At 41.0% G+C, this 27,947-nt stretch overlaps 1 protein-coding gene across 1 annotated transcript in view; it reads left to right on the plus strand.

Moving 5' to 3' along the window:
* The window catches only part of ABCC4 (ATP binding cassette subfamily C member 4 (PEL blood group)), a 289,286-nt gene that overhangs the window by 128,058 nt on the left and 133,281 nt on the right, over positions 1 to 27,947 (plus strand). Inside the window, exons 12-19 of the mRNA XM_019663851.1 lie at positions 2,410 to 2,504; positions 2,729 to 2,815; positions 8,742 to 8,838; positions 12,956 to 13,165; positions 14,526 to 14,666; positions 15,710 to 15,747; positions 16,153 to 16,247; positions 18,048 to 18,194. Of these exons, the coding sequence (XP_019519396.1) occupies positions 2,410 to 2,504; positions 2,729 to 2,815; positions 8,742 to 8,838; positions 12,956 to 13,165; positions 14,526 to 14,666; positions 15,710 to 15,747; positions 16,153 to 16,247; positions 18,048 to 18,194 (910 nt within the window). The remainder of the gene's footprint in view (positions 1 to 2,409; positions 2,505 to 2,728; positions 2,816 to 8,741; positions 8,839 to 12,955; positions 13,166 to 14,525; positions 14,667 to 15,709; positions 15,748 to 16,152; positions 16,248 to 18,047; positions 18,195 to 27,947) is intronic.

The raw sequence follows: 27,947 nt of genomic DNA on the forward strand, positions 1-27,947 counted from the left end.
AGAAGGAACAAAACAACATAAAATCAAGGCCTAAAAACTAAGCAGAAGGACTGTCAACAATGAACTGGAGACCAAGTAAAGTGTGTGTGTGTGTGTGTGTGTATGTGTTCATTCCCAGAAGTTTGGGAACCTACCTTAAAATGGCTTATTGCTTTTTATGAAAACCAAAAAAACAAGAGATGGTACTAACTTCTGTGCTCAACAAAGACATGATATGAAATAATGAAATTTCATGATAGATCCATTACTGCCTTTCATTTGATGCAATCCTGTTCAGCTTTGAGTATACAGGGCACTCTATGTGCCTGTGTGTCTTTGTGGGCTATCAGGGTATGGGTTATGATGGAGATATTCTTTTCCTCTTTTCCTTTTGGTGGTGTGCTTTGCACATTGTGACTCCCACTGAGTCAGAATGTGAGTGGGATCCCACTGTTGGTTTGATAAAAAAATACATAAAAAAATTAACTGATGTCCTTTTTCCGTTTGTAGAATGTATGCATGCATTACTCTTTTGATTCTCATGGCATCTTTGAGTTTAGTAATTCTTGTTTCTGCAGCACATTTTGTAGAAGAAGAAAGTGAGACTTAGGGAGATCAAATGACTTGTTGGGGACCCCAAGGTGCCATTTGCTTTCTCCTCCAAATTTGCTGAAGCAGAGACAGACAATGAGGGCTTCATTTGCAGAAGGGTATTGCCGTGTATCCTTGGTTGACGCTTGAGAGGTTTAGTAGAGAACAAACTCCTCCCAAACTCTGCTTGTCAATGCTAGGACCTGTCTGGTGATATAGGCAATCTAAGTAAAGGTTTCTAATAATAATAATGTATAACTTATCTGATTATTATCCTGTCGGTTTGGAAATGTTCTTGTCATCTTTTTTTCCCCTAGGTATTGCAATTCGTCCATTTATTTCTTAAATAGTGGCCAAGTATAACTTTTGATAGATTCCCATGCCCTCAAATCCTTCTTAACTTTGAGTTTTTCCTGGCTCGCATGGGACAAGCCTCTCCTTACTTCAGCTGACCTGCTCAGTGTCCCTCAAATGCACTGGTTTTTCTTTGGTTTCTCCTCCCAGACTGCTCTTTCTGCTCTTACTTCTTGTACAGATCCTGTCTGTCACTCTATCACTGTCTTAAATATCACTATGAAGACATGGGTCAGGTGTCATCCCCTCTCTGAAAGTGGGAAGCTGAGACTGAGTAGTTAAGACACACTATTCCTTGATGAAATCAGTCCTGTGCTGCTACAAGCCATGTGTGTGCCACCAGCTCTCACATTTGTATCTCTAGCACGGACCTTCAGACTCACATATCCAGCTGCAACTCGACAGCACCCATAGTCATCTCGGCTTGCCCATAACCAAACTCTTGATTTTATGGCCTAAATCTGCATCCATCATCTTCCTCCACTCAGTAAATGGTGACCCTGTTCTTCCCCCTTTTCATGCCCAGAACAATGCCGTCCTCCCCTTCTCTCTCAACCCACACCCATCCCACCAGCAGGTCCTATAGGTTCTACCTTTGAAATTTGTCCAGACTGTGACAACTTCTCTTCATTCCCACTGCTCCTACGTTGGTCCCTGCCACTGTCATCTTTTGCCCAGATTATTGTGGTAGCCTCCTAACTTGTATTCTGCCTTTTCCCTGCCCCTTTACCATCTGTTTACCACAGAGACACAGGAGTGATTCCTTAAAAACCTAAGCCAGATGATGTCAGCCTCCCCCCGCGTCCCCTTCCCATTCCACGTGGAGCGAAACCATGGCCTCTCCTGCTGGCGCCTCTGCCAGCCCCACATTCTTTGCTCACTGTGCTCCAGCTCTACTGGCTTCTTTGCTGGTCTCCGAACACCATGAGGGTATATTTGTCCCATGGCCTTTGCACTTGCTTATTCTTCCACATGAGACGCTTTTTCTCCAGATCTGTGCAGGTATGCTCCCCCTTCCGGCGGTTATCTATCTGCTTAAACCCCCTCTGATCGGAGCCCTTCCCGACCCCCATATAAGATGGACTTTCCCTCCTTCACTCTCTGTCCCCCTAAGCTGACTTCCTTTTTCTTCTTAGTACTTAGTACTTGTGCTCATATTAATTTTTCACATTGTCAACATTCCACCATGGAAACTCCAGAGACTGTTTTCCACTGAAATCATTGTGCCCAGAACAATGCCTGACAGTCAATGTTCAATACGTATCTATTAAAATGGTTAAATGCATAAATGCTGTGAAAAGCCACAGGGTGACAACAAAATCCCTGAGAGTTTGTTTTTTTTTAAAGGTTCAAGTTTACAATTTAGTCAGTATGAAATGTATCCATTGTTGGTGATGAAATATGTATATAAAGAACTAATGCTAAAAGTTTTAGAATGACAGAACACATTTTAAGTCTTTTTTTTTTTTTTTTCTATCCATGTAGGATTTGCAGCTTTTGGAGGATGGAGATCTAACTGTGATAGGAGATCGGGGGAGCACGCTGAGCGGAGGGCAGAAAGCTCGGGTCAACCTCGCAAGGTAAATTGCATGTTAGTTGCCATTCTGCACATGCCTCTTGGGCTGCTGATAGGGGTGATTGACATGCAGACCCCGCTTACAGTGTGTGGGCGCACAAGTCTTGGATTATTCCGTTGGCTCTTGGAATGACAATCATGTGAGTTGTTGAACGCCGTCATGATTCAGAGATGAGATCCCGGGAGCGTGAAGCATTCTTCTGTCTGATACCGCTTTATGTTTTCTAGAGCAGTATATCAGGATGCAGACATCTACCTTCTGGACGATCCTCTCAGTGCAGTAGATGCAGAGGTTGGCAAGCACTTGTTCCAACTGTGAGTTTGCTCATGTTTTCTGTCATTTTTGCTTTCCAAGAACCCAGTGGCTTGGGCTCTGGAAAGCCTCTGTGCCTCAGAAGATTGGGCTCCTTCTGCCTCGTCCCTCTTTCCCCTCCCTCCCTTCCACAGAAGACCCGTTTTAGAGAAATTTAGGGAGTTAAGAAATAAGTGGAAAGTTTTACAGAGCCCTTCCCTCCCTACCCCCCGTTTCTCCCCAACTTGCAGATAACCAAGACACTGTTGATGGACCCAGACCCCAGGTATAAGAAAGATGTACAATTTTTAAATCTACAGGTGGGACTCAGTTACCTGGTACTTGGTTGCCACTCCTTTGCCTTCATTATTTGTGGCACCTTAGAAGCAGTTCCATCACCAATACAGATCTTCCGTGAAAGACCTTGTTGGTTTACGCTTATTATTCTGTAGGTTGGAAATTCTTAGTAAAGTCCAGAATTTAAGAATGATTTGTTTGCAGCAGAGTATGGCTTCAATCATTTAATATTGCTTCATGGAGTCTTCCCAGAATTGGTAAGACCCACAAATGTAGGGTTAACTTGAATTTGAAACTGGGTATCTAGAGTCTGGCTTAACTCCACCCTCTCACTTTGTTTCTGGAATTTGTTTGCTTTGGCTTTTGCTGAGCCACTGAGCTTCTGAACTAGAACAACCTGAATCTTAATGTTTTCTGTGTATACTGTAACCTGATGTGCACTGGCTGACGCTTTCTATGTAGTCTAGGCTGGCCTTTTCAAAATGGCGTGAACTTGCTTTTGCTAAAACAGCCTCCATATCTACTCCACAGTTACCTTGCTGTGGTTTATACTTTGTTAAAGCCAGTGAGCCCTTTGAATTGCACTTATTAAAGCACGACTGTGTGCACTGAGATAGATGCTTTTGCAAATGTTATTATGCAAAACACCTTAGTTTACAAAGTAGACAGTAAGCCAGAGGGTAAGCACCCACACTGAGCAGAAGAAGGGAGATCAAGAAGTCTACATCTTGTTGTGGCCCCTAAAGAATTTGTCTCTACATGGAGTTTGTTACCACTAAAGCATGGGAAAAGTTTATTCTTAAAGCTTAAAGGGGTTTTGAGAACGGCTAACAGATGCTAAATAGGAGTAGAAGTGGGCAGCTCTAGATGGTCAGCTTAGACTGGAAAGCTTACTGTGGACTGGACTTGGCGGGAAGTACCCTGCGGTCCTGCGGGCTGGGAACGGTGTGTGGAGACTGAGAGTAGGATTCAGTTCCTTTGCCAAAGGGAATAGTGGAAGCAAAGGTGCAGAGGTCGGAAGAAGCAGGTCATGTGAAGGAACAGAAGGCACATTCTCTAGTGGAAGATGCATGTTGTACTGCAAAAGGAAAGCTACAATACTTGGAAAGGCGTGCTGTGAGGTCCTGTATGAGTTTGCTGGGGCTGTGTCTGTTCAGGCTGCTATAACAATACCAGAGACTGGGTGGCTTATAAGTAACACATTTATTTCTCTCCGTTCTGGAGGTGGGGAAGTCTAAGATCAAGGCAGATTTGAGGTCTGGTGACAACCTGCTTCCTGGTTGGTTCTTCTCTCTGCTCCTCACATGGTGGAAGGGAAAAGGTAGCTTTCTGAGGTCTTTATAAGGGCACACATCCCATTCATGAGGGCTCCCCCCTCAGGACCTGATCACTTCCAAATACCATCACGTTGGGGATTAGGTTTCAACCTGTGAATTGTGGGAGGGCACAAACGTTCAGTCTATAGCAGGCTGCCATAACAAGATACCACAGATTGGATGGCTTAATTAAATGACAGATTTATTGTCCCACAGTTCTGGAAGCTGGAGGTCCAAGACCAAGATGTCCCCAGGTTTGGTTTCTCCTAAGGCCTCTCCTTAGTTTTTGGATGGCTGTCTTCCTGCTCTGTCCTCATGTGGTCTTTCTGTTCACCTGCACCCCTGGTATCTCTCTTCTTATGTTCTAATCTGCTCTTCTTCTAAGGAAGCCAGTCAGATTGGATTAGGGCCCACCCTAAGGGCCTCATTTTAACTTAGTTACCTGGTAAAGGTCCTATCACCAAATTTTAAGGTAGAGAGCATTAAGGCCATCAACATGTGAAGTGGGGGTTTGGGCGCACTATTCATTCATAACAGGTCCAAAAGAGCGAAGTAAAGACATTCGATCAGAGCCAAGTGTGTGAAGGAGCCCTGAGCCTGTACTCGCAGAGCTGGGATTCGAGGCCACCCACTAAGCATGGCTCACGGGGTGGGTCCCCTAACATTAATCCACCAGAGTATGTATGTAAAATGTGCTTATTTATGGGGGTGATGGAAAGGTCTGGAGATGGATGGTGGTGATGGTAAAAATGGTAGTAAACTTTATTTTACATAAATTTTACCACAATTAAAGTGCACAGTACACGGAATTTTTGAGAGTGCAGAGTAGGGCCAGCTGACACTTGGCATGGCCTCCAGTTGTATGCCCTGACCTCTCTTTCCCACCCCATCCTGACTGTGACTTGATGAATCTTCCCTGAGGCAGAGAAGTGCCTGGTGGGCTCAGCCTCCTTGTTCCCAACGCTTCACCTTGAACTCCCCACGTGTCTGTCATTCTGTCTTTTGTGAGTCTGCACAAGCTCTCCCCCACTCCAAGAAAAATTTCTGCTAGTTATTGCATTCATGTCACTAGGAGGAAAGAGAAGGGTTTTAATTGCGAAGTATCAGTGCGCTTATCACAAAAGCTCTCCCAAGGTCTTCTTCGAACACAGGCGTTTTATACAGTCCTCTCGCACTTTGCGGGTTTAATGACTTTGGATATACACTTGATAGAAGCAAGCTTGTTAAAACTGTTGTTTGCTAATCAGAACCACATTCTTGAGGGAAACTTAGGGCAGGGAGCACGAATGCAATTTAGGAAACCGCTCAGCAGCAACTGGAGAATGTTCTCAACGAGTCAGAAAATTGGATTGAACAATATACTATGAACGACGGAGGCTGTGTTGAAGCTTAGTAATACGAAGTGTTTTTGTATCAAAAGTGAATGAATTACACTTTCACTTGCCATTAACAGTCTACTTCAGTCATGAGTATATAGCCAAGGTTATTAAGGTTTGTGAGTTTTACAACTATATGTTGTCAACATTAAGTGGGTTCTATCACATAAAGAAGGGTAGGGGCCCTTAGATGAACTGATGTCAGTCGAATCTGTTTCTAGCCATGGATCCCTGCTGTATTTTAGAAAGCCCCATGTCACCAGACCCCCCGCCTCCGGGGTAATTAGTTCTTTGGGTCTGTCCTAATCAGACCTTCCACACTGCTGCCTTCTCAGCCCACCCTCCCTTCTCAGGCCTTCGCAGAGCCCCCTTCATGTTCAGGATGCAGCTCCAAGCCCTAAAATGGCAAACAGGGTTCTTCGCATTCTGCCTTCATTCCCCTTTCCATCACTTCCTTGCACAGCCTCAGTACGTGTTCCAGGCATGCCGGCTTTTGTGTAGTGCCCTGAATGAGGTGAGCCCTATCTCGTATCTGTCTGTCTGTACAGGTATTACTCCTTCTGTCCAAGAGCCAGGGAACAGTGTGCCAGGGCAAAGCAGAAAGATGAAGGACATGGCCACCGTCTTCCCTCCTTGTCTCTCTGGGGGGGCGGGCGGGAGGGACTGTGCACTTCCTATCTTCCCACAGCCCTTCATGGGCTGTACTTGATCATTACATGTCCCCCACCACCCACTAAATTGTGAATTCCTGAAGGTGCTTTTGCACAGCATGTTTCTGTCTCAGAGCCACTGCACCTGCTGTGCTTTCTTCCAAGGAGTTTTCCCGAGATAGTCTCGTGGCTCAAGTGTCACCTCCACCTGAGACAGCAATCCTCCTCGCCTTGCTTTGTCTTCATAGCACATGTCACGACCCTGTAGTGTGTTTTCTGTATTCGTTTAGTGTAGCTCCCTCTGCACCATGCAGAGTATTGCCTGTTTTCTTGACCGGTGGGTGTGTCCTCAGCCCTTAGGACAGTGCCTGGCACCTCAACAAATGTTTGTTGATTGAATGAATGTGAAGGTTGTGATTGTCTTCTTTGTACCTCCACCATGGCATGTGATACCTCTTAACACAGCTCTTACATAGAATAAGTTAAACTGCTTGTTGCGGAATTAGTCATTTTTTTACGGCCTGACTTGGAAAATTTTACTCTTAAAAATTTGGAAAATAGAGTATTTTCCTGGAGATTTTGACGAAAAGCATAATTTAGGAAAAATTTAAAGCCATCCACTGTTAATATCATTGTAATTATATTACCTCATCGGTGATGGAATGTTAGGAAGAAAATGTTTTAAAACTTTTGAGTTGGCCCACCTTAGACATAGCAACCCATCAGGTTTGATTATAATCTGTCTTCAGGGATTAATGGCCAGTGATTTTGAATTAAAGAGAAACGATTCCATTAAAAGCTTTCGTACCAAGCCTGATGAGGGATTTACTTAGTCAAGAAACTTTGGTATGAAAGCCAAACGAAGACATGTCTAAAGAGAAAAAGTGATCCTTTTGGACTTAAAGAATGAAGTGATAGTATATGCATCTACATCCTGGAGTCTGGCTTCTGGCTGTGGGCCCAGTCTCAAAAGTGTCCCCTTAGGACTTTTCTATCCTGACTGCAAAGTGGCCGGCCTTTTACAGGTTATGGGAAGAGTGGAGAATGGAGCTAACATTTACTAAGTGGATTAGCGCTTTTATTTCTCAGAACATGCCTATGAATTGACATTAGCCTTATTTTGAGGTGAAGAAACTGAGGTTCAAAGAGGTTTAATAGCTCACCTGACATTGTTGGGCTAGAAAGAGGTAGAGCAGGGCATGGATGTGAACTCCAGTCCGAGTGCCTCCACAACTCTTGATTTGACCCACCTCCGCAGACTGAGTTGTGGCCATGTTCCTGAGATTTGCGCAGCATGCGACTCAGGCGACCGGAGTGTGTACGCGGAGCCCTGCCTGTGGTCACAGAGGCCTGGTACCAGCTACTCACTTACCTGGAGGCCATTGTGGGGTGCAGCTGGGGTCTGCGTTTAAAATGTAGGAGCACTTTGAGGAGTTACTGTAAAAAACAAAACAAAACAAAACAAAACCTTCTAAGGTTGAATAATGAGATGGATCTTCCCTAAGAGAATTGGTGTGTCCTTTGAGCCATTGGGTGATTTTCACTGATTTAGGCCATTTGGGTTCTGTTCTTTCATTTCCATATTCTGTAGGTTTTCAGTTCTAATGAAACAGGATGTGTTTCCTGGATGGGACTGATCGAGGCTGAACTAGTATTTATTAGGTTGTCGGAAAAGTCATGATGTAGTTTTTCTATGTTTTTCATTGCAAAAATGTGTCATGACTTTTCCACCAACCCAATATTTTCTGTCTAATCATATTTAGGAAGAAACGTCTGAAAATGCACTCTGGCAATGGTTACTGAGGACCTAAGACTTTTTTTTCCTTTTGCTTAATATGCACATCATAAATAATAATCACTTACTAAACTGTCTAAGAAATGTGTGCACATTTTTATATGGCATAGCTCCCTCCTTCTCCCATTCCTACATAGCAATAAAATAATTGGTATTTCAGTTCAGTCAGGTTTTGAAATGTCAGTATTGCTCAATTGTTTTTCAGCATGAAATATATAAATAATTCTTAAGCTGAGTTTTAGGAAAAAACAAACTTAATAGTCACTACCTCGTGCCCTAGACTGCTTTCTAGAATTTCTTAGCAGAGCTAGACTCAAGTTTGCTGCTGTTGAATTTGAGGACCTACTTGGCTTCCTTGATTTATATTTGTATTTAATTTGTATTTATATTGGTGTGTAAACTACAGATCTTTGACTACTGTATTGCCTTTATCTCCTTGTTTTCAAGATGTGTGTTTTCCAATTTGGAGCACCCCATTAATGTGTTTTTGCATACTGTACCTCTTACATTTATAGGTGTATTTGTCAAACCTTGTATGAGAAGATCACAATCTTAGTGACTCATCAGTTGCAGTACCTAAAAGCTGCAAGTCAGATTCTGATATTGAAAGATGTAAGTAATTTCGAGAAGTGTATGGAGCTTGTTAGCTCTCAGGTGTATTGAAGGCAAGGCCTTCCAGGAGGTCACTCTCCTTGCGTTAGATGTAAAATTCTTCTCTCTCCCATTTTCCGTCCCTCTCTTCTCAGAGCTGCTATCCATCCTTTGAGGAAGAATGCAAAGACATGTAGAAATGTTACTGTTATATCCTAAGGCCTGTACCTTAATGTATATAAAATTGCTCCCTCAGAGTTACTGAATTAAAATTATTCTAGTGAAATTAAGGATAATGATGCTACTTTATTTAGAACTTTTTATTTTCCTCTTCCACGACTTAAGTCAAAGTATTATTTGGAAACTAGAGATACAAAGACATGTTTGTTTCCATTGGATTGTCTTACAGGGTTTCCCTAAAGAGTGTCTTCCATTCATTACAGAAGCATGATTGGATAGCCAAGCACCCCTGCCTGGTCAGGGACACCCACTGTCCTATAGTCAGTTGCTAGTCTCACTGCACAGGGCTTTTCACATGCCCGGTTCATGTGAGAGCCTGTTCAGCTATAAGACAAGTCCCTGCCATCATGGGCTTCCATCCTTATGGGGACAGATGTGACGAAAGGGGTAGAGGGGTGGGGGCTGATATGACTTCCCCCCTGAGGAGGTGGTGCCTCACGTGACCTGAGTGACATGAAGGCGCTGGCCATGCAGTAACCTGGGGGAGGGGCACTGGGAGGGGGTCCAGAGGCAGCATCCTGAGGGAGGAACTGACCTGGCATGTTGGAGGAGCAGCAGGAAGGCTAGTGTGGCTGAGGCAGAGTGAGCAGGGGGGCACGGAGGGAGATGGGCTGAAAGCGGTGGTAGCAGCCCCTGAAGTGGGATGGAAGCCATTGGATGGTCCAGAGCACAGGAATGATGTGATCTGATGCGTGATTTTAAAAGATCCCTCTTGATGTTCACAGGAGGGGCCATAGCAGAAACTATTACAAGTCTTAGTAAAGTTCAGGAGATAGAAGTAAGGGCTTAGGCTAGTGTTGTATCAGTTTCTAGAGCTGCCATAATAAAGTACCACAAACTGGGTGGCTTAAAACAACAGAAATATTTTCTTATTATTCTGGAAGCTACAAGTTCAAAGTCAAGGTGCTGGTAGGGCCATGCTGTCACTGAAGGCTCTAGGGGGGGATCCTTCCTTGCCTCTTCCAAGCTCCTGGTGTTCGCCAGCAATCCTTGGTGTTCCTTGGCTTGTAGCTGCTGCACTTCCATCGCTGTCTCCATTGTCACATGGCATTGTCCCTGTGTCTGTATGAGTCTCTTCTCTTATAAGGACACCAGTCATTGGATTTAGGGCCCGCCTTACTCCAGTGTGACCTCATCTTAACTTGATTACATCTGCAAAGACCCTATTTCCATATAAGGTCGCATTCACAGGTATAATGGTCAGGACTTGAACATATCTTTTGCGGGAGGGATGGGGAGTGGGGAGGTGTGGGGGGGCTACTATTCAACCCACAACAGCTAGCATGGTTGCAGGGGTAAAGGTTCGTGAGGATTTTTAAGGCTTAGTGGTTGTTTGCCTCTGTGTCTTAGTACCTCCATCATTAACCCTTGTCGGTTCCAACAGGCCCTTTGTCAAATACCTCACTTCACCAATGGAATTTGTGCCTTAAGAAAGATTATAAAAAGGCAGAATTGCTATATCTTTAGAAGCAGTTCCATGTGTTGACTCTTCCCTACTCCTCCAGGGGTAGGGAGCTCAGATTCCTCAAACTTGGGAACAATGAAGTTCATGTGCAGAGGGGTGAGACCAGTGTGGTAGAACCCCGGTGTTGGCAGTATTATGAGTACAGAATCAGCAGGCAGGAGAATAACCTATTGAGCCAGTTCCTGGATATTTTGGGGGGTTACCTTATTGCTTTTGAGGACTTCACCCCTGATGTTAGTACTATCAAAACAACCATTTGTCCACTGGTGAGCACCCCTGGGGATTCATCCTTACTATTTGTTTCGTCCCTCTCTAACAGCAGAGAGACCTTGGCTGCCCCCTCGTCCCCTCTTGGAATTGTCAGTGCTTGGCTGCTGAGTAAAACCGCTGTCTCTACACCATAGTCATTTTCTTGTGCATTTTGCAGATACTTAAATGGAAAGTGGTCGTTTCATTAAATAAGGTGTATGAATTTTGCCTCCCAAATGGAACAAGACACACTATATCATAAATAATTTTCTAATTCTGTAGTATCAAATGGTTCCCAAGAGTTTCGTTGGGTTTTTCTTAGTGGACCCCCTGGGGGGATGGGCTGAGAGGGCTGCAGGGGGGCTGGGCCACCTTCCTCCTGACCTGCCATAACCAGGGCTGCCCTTCTTTGATTTGTTTTGCGTCCTGGGATTGTGCCTAATACTATGTTTACCACTGAATAAATAAGCCAAGTCTTGTTTCACAGGGTAAGAAAATAGTGAAAATGTCTGCACATTATTCGATATAACTTGGTAAGGAGGGGAAACTATGTAATGAGGTGTCACATACATTAAAAAAAAATTGTTTGATTGGCTATAACCTCAGCGGTTGCCTGATTTGGGAAGACCTGGTTGGCTGCTTGTGGCTCTTAAGTTTCATCTTCTCAGATTTGAGTGCATTGACTCTGACTTAGGTTTTGGTTTTCTTGTATGGGCTACTGAGGCATTAGAGCCGCCACAGCCTTATAGCCTGCTTGTTTCATTACTTTAGCACATGGAATATTGAATGTTGAGTTGCTAACTTCCTGAGTTTCATGGGCAGTTTTAGAGTAAAGACCATGAAGGTGCAGCTCATGGGTTTTATGTATACAGGGCTAGTTCCCACACATCTTGTCTCATTGGTGCACATGATACTATGACAATGGTCAGGAAGATTTGATGAGTGACTCTTAACCTATGCAGAAGTGCTTACACCCACCTCCGTGTCAATCTTAAGTCCCCCCCCACCCCCAGAATATCCTCCCCAATTGACTTCTTTTATTTATTTATTATTATTATTTTTATTATTATTAGTTTCAGGTGTACAAAACAATGCAATAGTTATGCTTTTCTCCCCTCACAAAGTGACAACTCCCCTCCCCACATCCACTGCCCCCTCACCCCCGATATCATGCATATCTGTTACAATTCCATTGACTCCACTCCCACACTATACTCCACATCCCATGACTATGTATGTATTAAATTATAGTTGACATACAGTATTATTCAACGGCAGCTTCAGGTATACAGTGCAGTGGTCAGGCCTCTACACTGTCCATGAAGTGTTGACTCTTCTTTTAAATTTTGCTTGTTACATGAGATTTAACTCAATTTTCACGTTGTTTAAAAAACCTGTACTGCTACTACCACCAACATCTATACTCTCTGCTTCCTTAAATGACCGTAGCAGTGATGTCAATGATTTCCATTTTTTTTTTTTTAAAGATTTTTATTGAGGAATTGGGAGGATGGGAACAGTGCTGGGGAATTAGGGGAAGGGGAGCAGACAAGTTGCTGTTGTTTTGTTTTTCAGTCTAGTTGTGGAGGACGTTGCTTCATTGGCCCAAGTTGGCACCATCATTGCGCTCTTCCCAGGCGAGGCACATCAGTCGTCGGCTTCTGGACGGCCGCTCGCTGCGGCTGCTGGCCGCTGACGCTGGCTGCTGGCTACACACGGTAGCCCATGGCAACCCACTGCCACAGGGGCTGCAGCCTACGCTGTCGCCGGCGACTCACTGCAGCCCAGCTCCAGGTTGAGCTGTTGTTCAGCATCTTAGCTGTAGAGGGCAGTGTCACTGGCCCTCATATGTGGGATCCGAACCGGGGCCCTCTGGCGTCCCAAGCCAGTTCTTAACCATCGCGCCACTCGGCCGGCCCAATGATTTCCATTTTTAACATATGCTCACACATTTCTTTTATACCCTCTGTGCACCTAACACAGGGTTTGGCAGAGAACAGAATGCCCAGTTTTGTGTCAAGTTAAATGGAACTAGATTTGTCAACCAGAATTTCAGACCTAAGGATAATTTTCCTTATGAAAATAATAATTTAAGGTCAATTAACTTTTCTTGATTAGAGTTAGATTAGATTGGTATTATCAAATGCAAATGTATTTTTCTCAAATTCTTTATTTTTATTTTAGGGCAAAATGGTGCAAAAGGGGACATACACTGAGTTTCTGAAATCTGGGGTAGATTTTGGTTCCCTTTTAAAGAAGGAAAATGAGGAGGCTGAACAACCTTCCATGCCAGAAAGTCCCACGCCGAGGAATCGGACCTTCTCGGAATCTTCGGTTTGGTCTCAGCAGTCTTCTAGACCCTCATTGAAAGATGGTGCCCCAGAGACCCAAGCTGTGAGTTTGGTCGTCTTGCCACATGCCCTGGTTCTCTCTGCTCTCAGTGGCCTCTTGGATCTTCATTCTGCTCTGCTCGTGACATCTTTGTCCCAAAGCAGATCCTAAGGTTCCAGGGCCTTGTTCCATGGAATTTGTAGAATTAAAACAGAACAAAGGGAGCACGCCTGATTGGGGTTCTCCTTTGGGTATCGGTTGGAGAATCTTATGGAGATCAGTAGTGAGTGAGTGGACTGCTATACGCTTGTAGGTATAGGTGGCTCACGCTGGTAGTAGAACCCTTGAATTGATCCTAGGTCAGTCCTACTTGCTGAGATGGCCCCAGGCTTTCCTTTTGCACCCAGAGGCTTAAAGACCCCTTCAGACTGCGTCCTGCTGTAGCCCACATTACGTCAGCTACTTTTCCTACATGTGGGAATGTTCTGGTGCCACAGATGACTGAGAGTATTATCCTGCCCCAGTGCCAGATGGTTTGTGGCAGGCCAGAAGTAGCGCATGTAAAGGACCTGGTCACAGTAGACGCTTTAGAGTTAGTTCCCATCTTCCTTTCTTACCTTTCAAGACTGAAAAAACACATCTTATCCATCTTTGAATCCCCAGTGGCCAGCTTAGAACCCAGGACATCCTTGGCTCATGTGAATCTCTAATGCATTCTCTTAAGTCCTCCAGACAAAAGTGCAGAAACTCACTAGCTCTCCCTAAAAAAATACACAGGTATTTCTCAGTAGCCGAATCCAGGAGCCTGGATGATTCTGATAAGTATTCAGATTAGTCTCTCACATTTCAAACTCAGGAATCACTCTCTAAAATTCAGGAACCAAATTGATTTGGAACATAGGCTCTCCTACCTATATCCAAACTCTTACTACTCCATTTTACTGCTTAAACTCACTTTACTGTATTTGCCTAACATTATGAGCCCCTACTTTGTTTTATGTTTCCATCATTGAGCGAAACAAATAATTTAGAGCAATACATTAGCTACGTATCATTGTATATTATTTTGGGACTCATTTCTGCATTTATACATGAATTGGGTTTGTTGTGCCTGTGCTGGAAATCATGATGTTCTACTTTAAGCAAAGCCACGCAACAGTGATAACCTTGTGCAAGTGATATCTCCTTATTTCTAAAGATTCCTAGAAGTGGGATGGCTGGGTCCATGAGTAAATGCATGTATGGTATGGCTAGATATTCCTACACCCTTGTCAGTAGGAGATGTACCATTTTGCGCTCCTATCAGTGTGTCAAATGTGTGTGTTTTCCCATAGCTTTGTCAATGGAGTGCATTGTTGAACTTTTGAAATTTTGGGGTTCATTTTTAAAAATTTTGTCTCTCACTGCCTTTTTTCCTTCCCAGATTGAGAATATACAGGGTACAGCAACCGAGGAGAGCCGTTCTGAAGGAAAAATTGGTCTTAAGGCCTACAAGAATTACATCACAGCTGGTACTCACTGGTTTATCATCATTTTCCTTATTCTAGCAAATGCCACAGCTCAGGTGAGTAAGGACATTTGTTTTGTGCTGTTAGCTTAAAATTTACAGTAGCATTTATATTCATACTGTATTTGTTTATTTATTTATATTTAAGATTTTATTGGGGAATTGGGGGAGGGGAACAGTGTTGGGGAATTGGGGAAGGGGAACAGCCAAGTTGTCCTTCAGTCTTAGCTGTGGAGGGCGCAGCAAGCTCAGTTCCAAGTCTAGTCACTCTGCTCAGCTCAAGGTGCTGTGTTCAATTAGTTGCTGGTGGGTGTAGCCACCATGCCATGCGGGAGTCGAACCAGTAGCCTCGTTGTTAAGGATGCACACTCTATCCATTGAGCCATCCAGGTGGCAGCTCAGCTCACGGTGCCGAGTTCAGTCTTAGTTGCAGGTGGACGTAGCCACCATCCCATGTGGGAGTCTAATCGGCAACCTTGTTATTAAGAGCGCGCGCTTTATTCCCTGAGCCACCCAGGCGGCAGCTCAGCTGAAGGTGCCGAGTTCAGTCTTTAGTTGCGGGAGGGCGTAGCCCACCATCTCAAATAGGCAACCTTGTTGTTAGGAGCTCGTGCTCTCATCAGCTGAGCCACCCTGCCATGTGTTGCAGCTCAGGTTGGGCGCAGCTCACTGTCCCATGTGGGAATCTAACTGGCAACCCTGTGGCTTAGAACTCGCACTCTTCAGCAAGCTCTTAACCAACTGAGCCACTTGGCCTGCCCTGTATTTATTTATATTGCTGTATTTTGCAGTCCCCTTGGATTTGCAATGAAATGGGCTATCTGTGGGAAACAAAATAAGTGAGGCTTACTGGTGTTGAGTGTACATTACAAAAGGCTTCCAGGATAAAAAGGATGTTATTTAGATATTTTAAAATGTAACATGCCCTTACTTGACTTGTTGTTCTCTGGCATGTTGGGCTTGGCACAACCTTGACCTGAGCTGGAAGGACCATCTCCCTTTTCTGGAGCCTTTTCGGTCTCCATTTTATTAGTAAGGGAGAGTTTTGAGCTGGTGAGTGATGTTAGCATTTGATGGTTGTGTTTGTTTCCCTACTCTAGGTTGCCTACGTTCTTCAGGATTGGTGGCTTTCCTACTGGTGAGTTATTTCTGGTCTTGACCACAAGGTGCTATAAAATTGAAATGAAGCCTCGCTTTCTCACAGAGTCAGGGGGTGGGGTGGGCTTTGTTCAGCCTGCTCTTCTAATCCTCACTTGGTTCCCCTGAAGAAAAATTAAAGTTCTTGCTGGTGGAGTGTGACCCTCCCATGGTTTCGACTCCGGTCTGATCCTCAGCAGCATCTTCACAGACAATTTTTGAGAACTCAGAGTCATGAGTCACATTGAATTTTTATAAGGTAGATACACACAGGACCCTGCGAGCTGGAAGTCATCTTCCAGCATAAAACATATCTCCCAAGTGGAGGTTAAGTTTATTTTCTTCCTTTGTGTTTATCTAAATTCCATCTACAGTTTAATATTTTTTTTTCTTCCCTGGTCTGTAGGGCAAACGAACAGCGTGCCCTGAACATCACTGTAAATGGAAAAGGAAATGTAACTGAGAAGCTCGATCTTAACTGGTACTTAGGAATTTATTCAGGTAAAGTGTAATCATTTGGTCTATTATATGAGAGTCTGAGGTGCTTACAATGAGCCTGTGTGAGTAACTAGGCTTCCAGGAGTAATTCAGTAATGTCTTAACAGATTAAGAGTCTGAGGCGCATTTACTCGGTGAATTAATTAGAATAATTATTTTTTAAAATCTACTGGAAGAAAGAGGTTCAATGAAGAATCTTAATTTGCTCTGTACTGGATTTTGGAAGTTAAACCGGGGTTGAGCATTCAGAAAATCAGCCACTGGAAATATGTGGCTATTGTCTATTCTAATAGGTTGCTTTTGCTAAATCTTATATTATTATATGGATGGGCAAGGGGATTAGAAACGGATCCCCACCCTCTGGTTCGGATTGTTCCAATTCTGTTTGAATAAACCCTGGCTTTTGTTGAACTTGGATGAAATCCGCTGGCAGCAAGGCCCCCCAAATAAAAGCATTATTCCTTCGCAGGTATGCAAAGCTCCCTTCACCATATTGCTCATCTCTTGGGCTTCACTAATTACTTAAGAGGGAAGCTAAGCAGGGCAAAATCCAGTGTCTGGGAATTAGGCTTCCTTCTCTTTCTTACCTTGAGATCACAATGTTATCGCCTTCCCAACTGTGTGAGTAATTTAACATTTGGCTTGCCAGACTAATAGTTAACACAGTGCTCTGTTTTCACGAGAGTGCTTAGAATATATGTAGCATTACGTACTTTTTAAAGGAAATCCTCATCTAAAATTTTAAATATCCCCACAGGAAATGCTCATACAAGTTTTCCTTGAAGATAGAGCGAGTTATCTTTGTAAGAACCTACTCATTGAAATTTGGTATTTATTGCGTTGATCACTTGTTAAGAAATCTAAATCCATTAGCTGTTTACCTTCCGAATTGGTGGACTATGGGAGACCTAAAGAATAAAGGAAAATGGTTCTGTTATATATTCATGTGGGCTAGAGAAAATGCCTGCCTGTTGACAGAATTTAGGAATTTGAGCAGCTTTCAGAGTTTAAAAAAGAGTGATGTGTCATCTGAAGGGGAAAAAAGTACTTGATGGAATATTTATTATGAAAGTTATCCCCACTGTATTTACAATAGCATTGTGAGTCTGAGAGATGGTAGGGGAGATGTTTTAATTTTTAAATGCATAGTAGGTATTCATTTATGTCATTAATAAAATAGATAAATGATTATGTTCATTTGAAAATGCTTTGTGTTATAGAAACCACTTAACAAGAGATGAGTTTCTCATTTAGATTAATTATCTCATGTTAAAATTAATTTATATATTTTTGCAATTCAATTAGGAGGTTTTCTCCTTGCAACTTAATATGGTATTTACATATTCTTTAAAGGTATTTGGGCATTTATTAAAAGGAAATGGTCAATCTTTTCCCTGTTCCTTGTTAATATCACATGCTGGTATCAAAACACCAGTTTTAGAGCCTGAGACCTATTGTAAGTTGTAAGATTTGGAATATGGGGAAGGGAAGAGCAACTGCTTTTTATAATTGTCTTTTGAGTTTTTAATGGAACTTGTAATTGAATTAGGAAAGAATAGAATGAAATTGTACTTGACACCTGATTCTTTTTCCCCAGGTAGTTTCTATTTAATGAGAGAAAAAGAAATTATTTTATGTTCTTCTTTATAAATGTATCTGGTGAATGCATTAAACTCTTAATAGAATTCAGATCCTTTATGGAATAAAATACGTAACATCTTTATGAACTGCCTGTAATATTTTAGCTTTGTGAAAGAAAATGCAGAAATCCTGTGCTCTCTGAGTGATGTTTCTTTATTTCAGGTTTAACAATAGCTACTGTCATTTTCGGCATAGCAAGATCGCTGTTGGTATTCTACGTCCTTGTTAATTCTTCACAAGCTTTACACAACAGAATGTTTGAGTCCATTTTGAAAGCTCCAGTATTGTTTTTTGATAGAAATCCAGTAGGTAAGTCAGATACCAAGTTTCTCAGTCAATATGTCTTATTAACATATTTAGCGTCTGATTGCAATTCAGTATTTGAAAGTGGAGATGATGCTTGGAAGAAAATCACTATGCGTGTTGATTCATTTTCTACAAAAAGCTTCACTGACATGTTTCTTCGACCAGAGGAAACCTGAATGGAGAGGGCATACAAGCTTTTATTCCAATTTATGTGTGTGTGTGGAAAAACTAACTGAATGTTCACTTGGCAGAATGATTGAGGAATCCATTTGATGTATGGCATACGAAACCCTAAATTTAGTGCAAACATGTTTAAATGTAGTTGACTAGCTGCTTAAACATTGGCTGTATCATGTAGTGTTACATAAGCTAGGTCATCCTTTAGGAAGGACCTTGTGTGCGTTTCTTCTTTTTTCCATTGTCCCTCCGTTTCTGGAACCACAGAGCCCTTGCATGTGATCTGTGAGGTTTATCTAAAGTGATAATGAAAAATTAATTAAAACCTAAGGTGGATAAAATGCAAACTTCCTCTTCAATAAAAGTTATTGACTTCGTAGTTTTAAAGTAAACTTTTGGTTACATACTAGAGGCTTGCTTGTATCTGCCATGTGGGTCTTTAGTAGTAAGTTCTTGATATGAGTGTACCCAAGTGATTGATAACCATATTTTGCTGTGTATAATGTGCACTTTTTTGCCGAAATGTGTGAGGGAAAAATAAGGATGTGCCTTATAATGGGCATTACTAATTCCTTATCTACATAAATGTTTTTAATTCTTTTATTTATGCTTATGAGTTAAAAGTGTAACTCTAGAAATCAATAATGATATCTGTATGCCAAATAATACCCTGGAATATAATCATCGGTTTTGTTGAACTTCTGACAAACTTGCAACGATGGAGTTCTTGGCCTTCTATGATGCATAAATATCATACATTTGTTACCGGTACATAAAATTTCTTGTACCTTTTATCTGTTCTTGTGTTTTGTAATTATTTGTTCATACAATTTCTTGTACCATAATATGTTAAAAAATAAATGCTGAAATTCTTTTATAATACAAAAAACAAGTACTTAAATGTAAGCAAATAAAAATTTGAATTAAAAAATTAAAAATCTTCCACGAAAGATTTTTCCCTGAAAGTTTGGGCCAAAAACTTTGGGTGTGCATTATACACGGCAAAATACAGGACCTTCGCCCTGAGGCCTTTGGCTTGTCTTGCTTCTGAGGGTAGCTTCCCGACCTGGGTTCCTAGGAAGAGTTAGTTCATCAACATACATCCCCACTCTGTTCAGCTGCTTAGATTTGTGGTGAGGCCCAGTGTGGCTTTGTTCTTGCAGGTAATAATGGACAGAACCTGTCGAGGCAGGGAAGTGGGCTGGAGGGAGTTCATGAGCAGCTTTGGTCTGGCCATGAAGTCACCATGTGACCCAGGCCAGAGCACGGAGATACTATTGGGGAGGCACATCTCAAAGCAGGATGTTGTTGTGGTTAAAAGTATGGACTCTGGAGCCCGCTGCCTGGCTTCAGTCTTGGTGCTTGTTACTAAGTAACAGCTGGTTATAGTTACATTAGTATTTATGTGCTAGTTACTTAATTTCTCTGTGCCCCAGTTTTCTTATCCGTAAGTTGGGGATGCTGTTCACACCTGCCTTATTAAGATATTGTGGAATTAAGCAGGTTAATATATGCACAGTGCTTAGATCAAGGCTTAGGGCATGGCCAGTGCCTGATGAATCTTAGCGACAATGACGACCTCTCGGAACTTCCTCACCCGTGAAACGGAAACAGCTGCTGCTGCTCTTCCTGTTACACAAGACTGTCGTGAGGACTAAAGAAGACTCTTCTCGAAAGCACCTTGTGAAGATTTAATCAACACATGGTTAGCCCCGGCACTGTCCGAAGCACAAGGAATTATACACTGCAGGGGCCCACACAAATCTACAGTCTTATTATAGCTGTAGTTAGAAAGTGATTGGAGGACTTATGTACTATTAAGGCCATAAAGTCGTTCCACTTGGCCAGTTAATTTGAAAACTACAGTTAAAAACTTTGGAGCATTAAGTGGGACTGAATTTCTGTTATCACAGCCCGTGAATGCTCGTGACCACAGTTAACCAGACTCTGCATGTTCAAGACCTGTAGGCTTCTCCATGTGTCGGTTTATTTATTATTCAAGGATTTAGACCATGTCTAAGTCTCCAAGGTTGCTAATCTTAGAGCAGCACAGGGGCGCTTATCTTGCCTCCTACTCCTGTATCTATTGGCAGGACTTTATTCCTTCAAGAAAATAGAAGCCCAGGTAAGTACTCCGAAGGCAGGCCTACTTTGCCCAGACTGCTTAGAGACCATGAAGTATTTACTCTTTTAGTGGTAGAGTAAAAGGTGCTTTTCACTGAAGAAATTTTTTACATGGTAGATTTTAATTTTCCATTTGGATAAAATCTTTGTACTTTTTATAGTGGGAAGAACAAGCCAGAGCTAGAATGATGCCTCATAGTTGGCATTATTGATTGTATATACTTTAATAGTTATATAATATTAAAAAAAAAAATCAAAACATGCTCGACTTTTAAGCTTCGTTAAATGTATACAAGCGCCCAGCATAAAGTTGCCGCCCCAGAGTGCAGAGCATGTTCTCTGAGCAGCACAGAGAGATCAGGAAGTATATCTTTTTCTTCTCAATACGTTGTTATTTAGAGCACGCTTTCAGAGATACCCAGTGGCCGGTATGTTTCTTATGAGCTCAGGATCCTGCCGACCTCCCAAATTTTAGAGAACTGAGGGGACAGAAGGCCTTTTGCCAGTGTATACAGAAGCTCCTTAGCTTCTGATGGGGTTATGTGCTGATAAACCCATGATAAGTTGAAAATCATGTTAAGTTGAAAATACATTTAATACACCTAACCTACCAAACATCATAGCTTAGCCTCACCTCCCTTAAATGTGCTTAGGACCCTTATGTCAGCCTACAATTTGGCAAAATCATCTCCTTGCTGCTGCTCAGGATCACAAGAGATTATTGTATTGCATATCAATAGGCTGGAAAAAGAACAAAATTCAAAATTCGGCATATGATTTCTTCCGAATGTGTATCACTTTGTTGCACCATCATAAAGTCGAAAAATTCGAAGTCCAAAAATTGTTATGTCCAGCCATTGTAAGTTGGGGACCATCTATAGTTTCCAGCAAACTCAACTTGGGTGGTTGCTGGTACAGAAACTGGCAACTCCAGGCAGAGTCCCAGCGGATCTGCCGAACCACAGCCCAGCTTGGATTTGAGGAGGTCTTGCCAGAGTTCCCGTCTGTACCCATCTCCATCCTGCAGGTGCCGGAAAAGTCTCAGTAACCCTGGTCTGGATAATAGAAGTGTCTTTTACACTCATTCATGGGTACCGCACCCCAGATGTGTTGTTTCCCTTCTTGTGTTCCCTCTAATATCCTCATGCGTTTTGTTAATCAGCGGGGGCCCTTTGCAGTTATGCAGATAACTAGGCCTTTAGTGGAGGGCCTAAAACACTGGTAGCCCCACTGAAGTCCCATGTTCATTTACTTGGATTTAAGGAGAAGTACAAGGTAAACCTGAAAAGTGCATATTTCTTCTCAGTAACAAAGTTTCTCTGACACAGTTTAACCATTCCAGAGAGCAGATTTTTAAGGAAGTTCCATTGCTGCAGCCTACATGACTAAGTTACTGTCCATTTTCTATATATATATATATATATATATATATATATATATATATATATATATATAGTCGCATGAAATTTACTTCATTTGTCTATGATTCAATGCCTTATTGTCTACTGATTTTTCATAACCTAATAAATTAGCTATTAATATTTGGGTAAAATTTGAATCAATTAGTGTGTGGTCTTAGAATGACAAACGCTGGTTTTCGTTTTCTTCTGTTTTACCTTCCTTCCTCTCACCAATCTCTATTTTTTTTATCTTCCCCTCCTAAGATGTATTTCGGTAACAGTATTGTGTGTGTCTGTTAAAGAGCCACACATTTTCAGCCGCCCCGACATTTCTTACTCATTTTGATTGAAACGAGTTGCAGTGTCTTACAGATGTGACCTGTGTCCCTGTGCTGATGACTGCGTCTGACTCTTCCTAGTCTACATTTGTCTTCGATCATTGTAGCCCCATTTCAGTTCTATCAGATCTTAACACATGGGTAACACAAATCCTGGGTCATTAAGACCCAGAAATTAAGAGATGATTTCTATTTTAAATGTAAATCATGTTTTCCTTGCATGGCCAGAATTCATTTTACTTTTTGCATCTGGCACAAGAGGGCAGCATGATCTGCATTATTTTCAGAGAGCGTCTTATTGCAAAACCTGGTGGTGGTTACTTTAAAGCTTTCCTGGAAATTCCATTTTTATAGTTTGGGTCTTTGTATTTTGTAGTGTTGATATGGAATTTTAAAAGTATTGTCATGATTTATAATGTAAACTCTTTATGTTTATAAAAAATTACAGTGTTGTCTGGAATATCTAGCATCTCAAACAAGGTTATTTGGATTTCTTGATTGATACCTTCTCACCTAGTAACTGGAATAGGCACCCACGGACATCTTTCCTGGGTATATTTTAATTCTAAAGGGTAGAATATGGTCGGTCGTGTGTATGACCTGAGTCAAACATGAGTTCAGGGAGAAATATGACCACACAATTTTTTCAGTTTTGTTCTACGCCATCAGAGTCAGCAGAGACATTTTATTCTTATCAAGTCTCTAGAATTTCACCCTTTGTTTTGGAGACAAGATGAGTGGATAGTTGTCTTGTTTTTTTCATGCCTAATTATGGTGACATAACACTTGGCTGAGAGTGTTGACTGCGATGGATTCCAGATAAATATTTATTTATTTGCTTTCAATTTGTTAATTTGTCTTTAAGAAACTGAGCGCTGGTGTCAGTAGATGCTGTGTTTGTTTATTTTCTCAGGGAAGTGCAAAGTTAACATTGGGCTGTGGCCAGTATGCTCATTTCATAGGACCGATGGCTCTGCAGTGGAGTGTGGGTCTGTGTGTGTGTGTGTGTGTGTGTGTATTTATGCTTCCGGTGTAAAAAAAAATTATATATATATTTTTTCTTTACAGATCAAGTTAAATTAGAGCTAAAATACTATAAAAAGAAAAAGAAACATGCTAACTTTTTGTTGCCATTTTTCTTCTTCTGGTGGAAGGTACCTGTACCCAGTGAGGGATGGAACAGGAATGGTTGCAGTGCTGTTTAAGAGAGACATTTTCTTGTATCCTCCCTGATGAAAGGCCTAGAATTGCCCTAAGGATTAAGATTTCCAACTTGACTGAGTGGGAAATGAGACTCTATCCTTAGGTGATTTCGCAAATATCCTGGATGAGGATATGCATCAAGTAGGAGCTGAGGGTTGTGGGGAGGAGGGTGTTAGGGGTTTAAACTATTGTTCTGCTTCTTGAACCAGGAAAGGGACTCTTTAGCATCCACTACAAGTTGCTTAATAAATAACTTGCAGGGAAGTGAAAAATGAACTGGAAGCGACATGGTGAACTTTCTGTAGTATCAGAGAATCTGTCTTGCTATATATACTCTTCATAAAATCAATTGTCAACAGACCACTGCCTTGACAGAAAAAGAAAAAGTCATCAGTGGAGAAGAAAGATAATTGTAGGGATACCTATCTGTCTATTCCGTTAAAATGACCACTGGAGTTAGTGCTAAGTGCGTATTTTTAACAAGTATAATATTTCAGCACTGTCAAAATTACTGACGATAATAGGCCTGTTAAATTACAGCTCTATAAGTTAGGAGGTAAGATGGCTCTGCTTAGCACACATTAATCTATGCCTGTTCACACAAGAGATTCTGCTGAGCAGGTAGCGTGTTAGAACAAGAAATACTGGCCCTAAAACCTCTGATTTATGGTAGGTGTTGTTTTGACACAGCATCATTCAGACGATTTACAAGGCAAGGCTTCGTGTTAAAATATTTCACCAGTGTCATCATTCGTCACCGACATAAATATTCAGTAGGGATGCTGGAAAATTGGTAATATGCCCATTCATGCCAAATCACTTGCTATGTTTCCTTTCAAGTGAGATCTGTTTGTGGATATGGTTAAAAGAAACTATGATTTTTCTTCCTTGAGAGCAGATGAGCTGTAAGAAATTGAGAATAAGAATAACAACTATCCTGACAGCTTTTATGTACTCATCTTGCCTGGGTTGCTTTTAATTCTAGCTTAAGTACTACAGGCTTTTTTTCCCCCCTTCTTCCTTTTCTTGCTTAGCGCACATTGTAAAGAATGTATTTATAAGTACATTAGTTAGTTTAACAGGCTTTTTGTGTTCAAAGGAAGAAGTTAGTCATCATCAGAAAAGCTTTGTTGCAAAACAAAAACACACATTTCCCCTCTCATTTTTCCTTGTTAATAATAACAAATGCAAGTAAGTGACTGTAAAGGGAATAACACAAAAGATTGCATCAATCATAATGATTCTCAATAGCCACATAAATATTATTTTTTCAGGTTTGACTGAAGCAGTTAATAGTTTGAAGTAGGTGTGGTAATTAAATCCTGTCGGGTTGTCACATATTAAAAATAATGTTTTTCCACATAACAATGGTTATATGTACTTAAACTCTTATCAGGGTGATATTAAGTCATATTTTATGGGAGTTGCTCATTTACTGCTAATAGTATCATAAAAGCCTTTGTTACGAGTTTAAATAGTTACTTAGTTACATATATTTGATTACTATTGTTATTTTGTCAGTGAGCTCTATAAAGGTGATTATTATAGTACTTGTCTACAGTTGGTAAATATTGCACCATTTTGGTGTACATTTTTAATCTGTTAGAATGTTCTGATTATTCTTTATTCATGTTTTTCTCCACAATAATCATACATGGAAATTCTGACAATTTAGTAACAGAGAAAGCACTGTGGTTGGTTGTCCGGTAAAATGTTAGAAAGGTAATATGTGGGAAGCTTGTGCCTTGTTCAAAGTGGTCATCAATGTAATACCTCAGGAAAATGGAAGGATGATATTTTACTTGTGTTTTTTATTTTTTAATCGTGAATATATTGATACATGTATCTCTCTCATAATATGTATAAGTCCACTACTTTAATATTTGTGGCAATGATGTTAATACCCCCAAACTCCTAGGTTTTTTTGGTTTGATACCTTAGAACTTAGAGCTAGGCAGTCTTTGGTAATCAAGACTTCCCTGGTGTATCTCAGTTTCTGTGTTAGTATACTCAGTAATTTGGCATTACAGGGGATATGTAATTTATGATAATTTATAAATTAAATTTTATAAATAATTTATAAGTTTTATAAATAATTTAATTTACAGTAATTCCAATACTGTCATTTAAAAGTCGCCCCCCTCCATTACTTCAACATTTTAGCTTTTTGTGACAGTCAGAAAATGTATCAGTCTCTTCATGACATAGTTCATTGCTTTTGTATACCCATTTCAAGAGAAGCTGGAATAATTTTTTGGGCCAGTTGTAACATGAATAAATATTGAGAAGTATATTACTGAGAGCCTAATATGTATAAAGTACAGCCTTCTGACACAAAGTAGGAGTTGATGCGGATTTGCTGGATTGAAATTTGGTACAGTTTTACTTTAGTGCCAAGTGCTTCCCCTAAAATATTGTATTTTGAAGCACTCTTAGGAGCCCCTGGGGTGAATTTTTATTTTCATTTTGTAGCTGGAGTAAGTCTTAATCTTCTGTTATTATTTCTTCCCTTTCCCTTTTATTTTAAACATTGTTGCTTCTTTTGCCATAAAGAGAATGAAACAAAATCTAGATATTTACACCACTCAGCCTGTGACATTTCATTTCACATAAAGTTTAAAATTTGGTTTTGTTTTTAATCACATTTTTATAATACTTGTCGCAATTACAGTTAAATTATAATTTAGGTAATTATATATTGACTGCCTGTCTCTTTCTGAGGCCTTGGGCTCTCTGCCCTTAACAGAGTGTATCTATTATGTTACTACAATAACCTCTGAGCCCAGGATTGGACACGTTGTAGCTGATTAGTAAGTGTTTGCAGGCTAGATAGAAGAAGGGATGGTTTCAGGAGTGTATTTGCATCTCTTCCTGCCCTGCCCATAAAAAACAATGGAACTTGACTGTGTTCAAATAGAATTAGATAGAGCCTTTTTGTCTTACAGTTGGTTTTTAGATTGAACTCTTCCCTATAATTTATTGTAAAAAGTAGAATTTGTAATGTGGTCTTTGTTTCTGATATGTGATGGCATGAAGAGAAACCCATATATATTGGGTCTTGGAACCACTGGATTCCCAGTTCTCCTGTTAGCTACCGATCAAGGAAATGAAACCATCAAACACCTAATGCATTTGCTTAGGGTTTAGTTGTGTCTTGAAGAAGAATGTTGGCAGTTGTGTGGGTTAAATATTTGGTACCTTATAGTTTAACCTTATAAACTACATGCCCTTAAGAAGTAAAGAGGAGGAATTCATCCATTTAAAACACCAATATTCTTTTTAAAACTGTTATTGGATAGTGAGTTGAGATGTAGGTTGAGATGTTGTGATATCCCCATTCTGCTAAGAACATAACTTTGAAAAACAGCCAGGCCCGCCACTTTCTTGTTCTTGGCCTCAGGTTTCTAACAGGTAAAAAGAGGGGGCTTTTTCACTCTTCAAGTATTCATTGGTCATCTACTAGGTGTCAGTTTTGGTCCCAAGCATTGGGACAAAAAGTCCCTCTTGTCAAGACATTTGCAGACTTAAATAATTGCAGACAATGGATTGTTACTTTAAAAAAAAGTGTCAATATTCTGGGATTCCATATAGAAAAGATACAGATTCAATATTTAATACACATGCAGAACAGAGACCTTGATTCAAGTATACACACAGTACACACACACAGACATACCTTCTTTTTCATAATCTATATGTAAGTGGTTGGCCTTGAGCTCATAAAATTTCCAAAAAGTGTTCCCCTGGAACTTTAATTGTTTTCAAAATGAAATCGTACCAGTGGGAGTGTGAGAAGAATTTAGGAAACAAAAGTAAGCGATTCTTTTTTGTTGATATCATAATGTCTAAGCTTACAGCAGACTCAATCTTGACTCTTGACTATACTCAGTTACCTTCCTGACCCATGAGGGACTGACTGTCTGGGTGCTGGAGCTTGTGTCTGAAAAGTGTGCTAGAGAAAGGAGAGGGAAGCCAAGACTACCATCGTTGCTCTGTATGAGTATCTACACACACTTCTCTTTGGGTTCTTTAGAAGTGTGTTATAAAAGCTTTGATAGTAGGTAGAACATAAGCAATGACATTTTTTTGGTAAGTAATGTTATCATGAAATCAACTCTGATCTGTCGAGTGTTCTTCTCATTCCTGGTAACCAGGATTAATCTCTTAGAAACTCCCCCCTCATTTAGGTAGAAACTCTTTAATATTTAGAAAAAAAGATGACAAGCTTCAAAGTACACTTTGAGTGGAAGTTTATTAAAATACTGTGGTTAAGTAAAAAGCTATCGTAAAATCAAGTTCTCTGTTCTGGAAATATTTTCCTTTCATTTCTTCTTTTGCATTTGCATTTTAATAGATTGTATCACATGGGGAAATGTTTCAACCTCTTGAACACCTGGAAAGTCTATTTTAGACTTGTTATGTGTTTAAGAATCCTTATCCAGACATTATTCCAAATACAGGCATGCTCCTCATGATAGGAAAATCCCGCCTCCAGGTTGGCTGTTGGTAGAGAG

This window comes from Hipposideros armiger, unplaced genomic scaffold, assembly GCF_001890085.2.
Source record: "Hipposideros armiger isolate ML-2016 unplaced genomic scaffold, ASM189008v1 scaffold_407, whole genome shotgun sequence".
Classification (NCBI taxonomy): domain Eukaryota; kingdom Metazoa; phylum Chordata; class Mammalia; order Chiroptera; family Hipposideridae; genus Hipposideros; species Hipposideros armiger.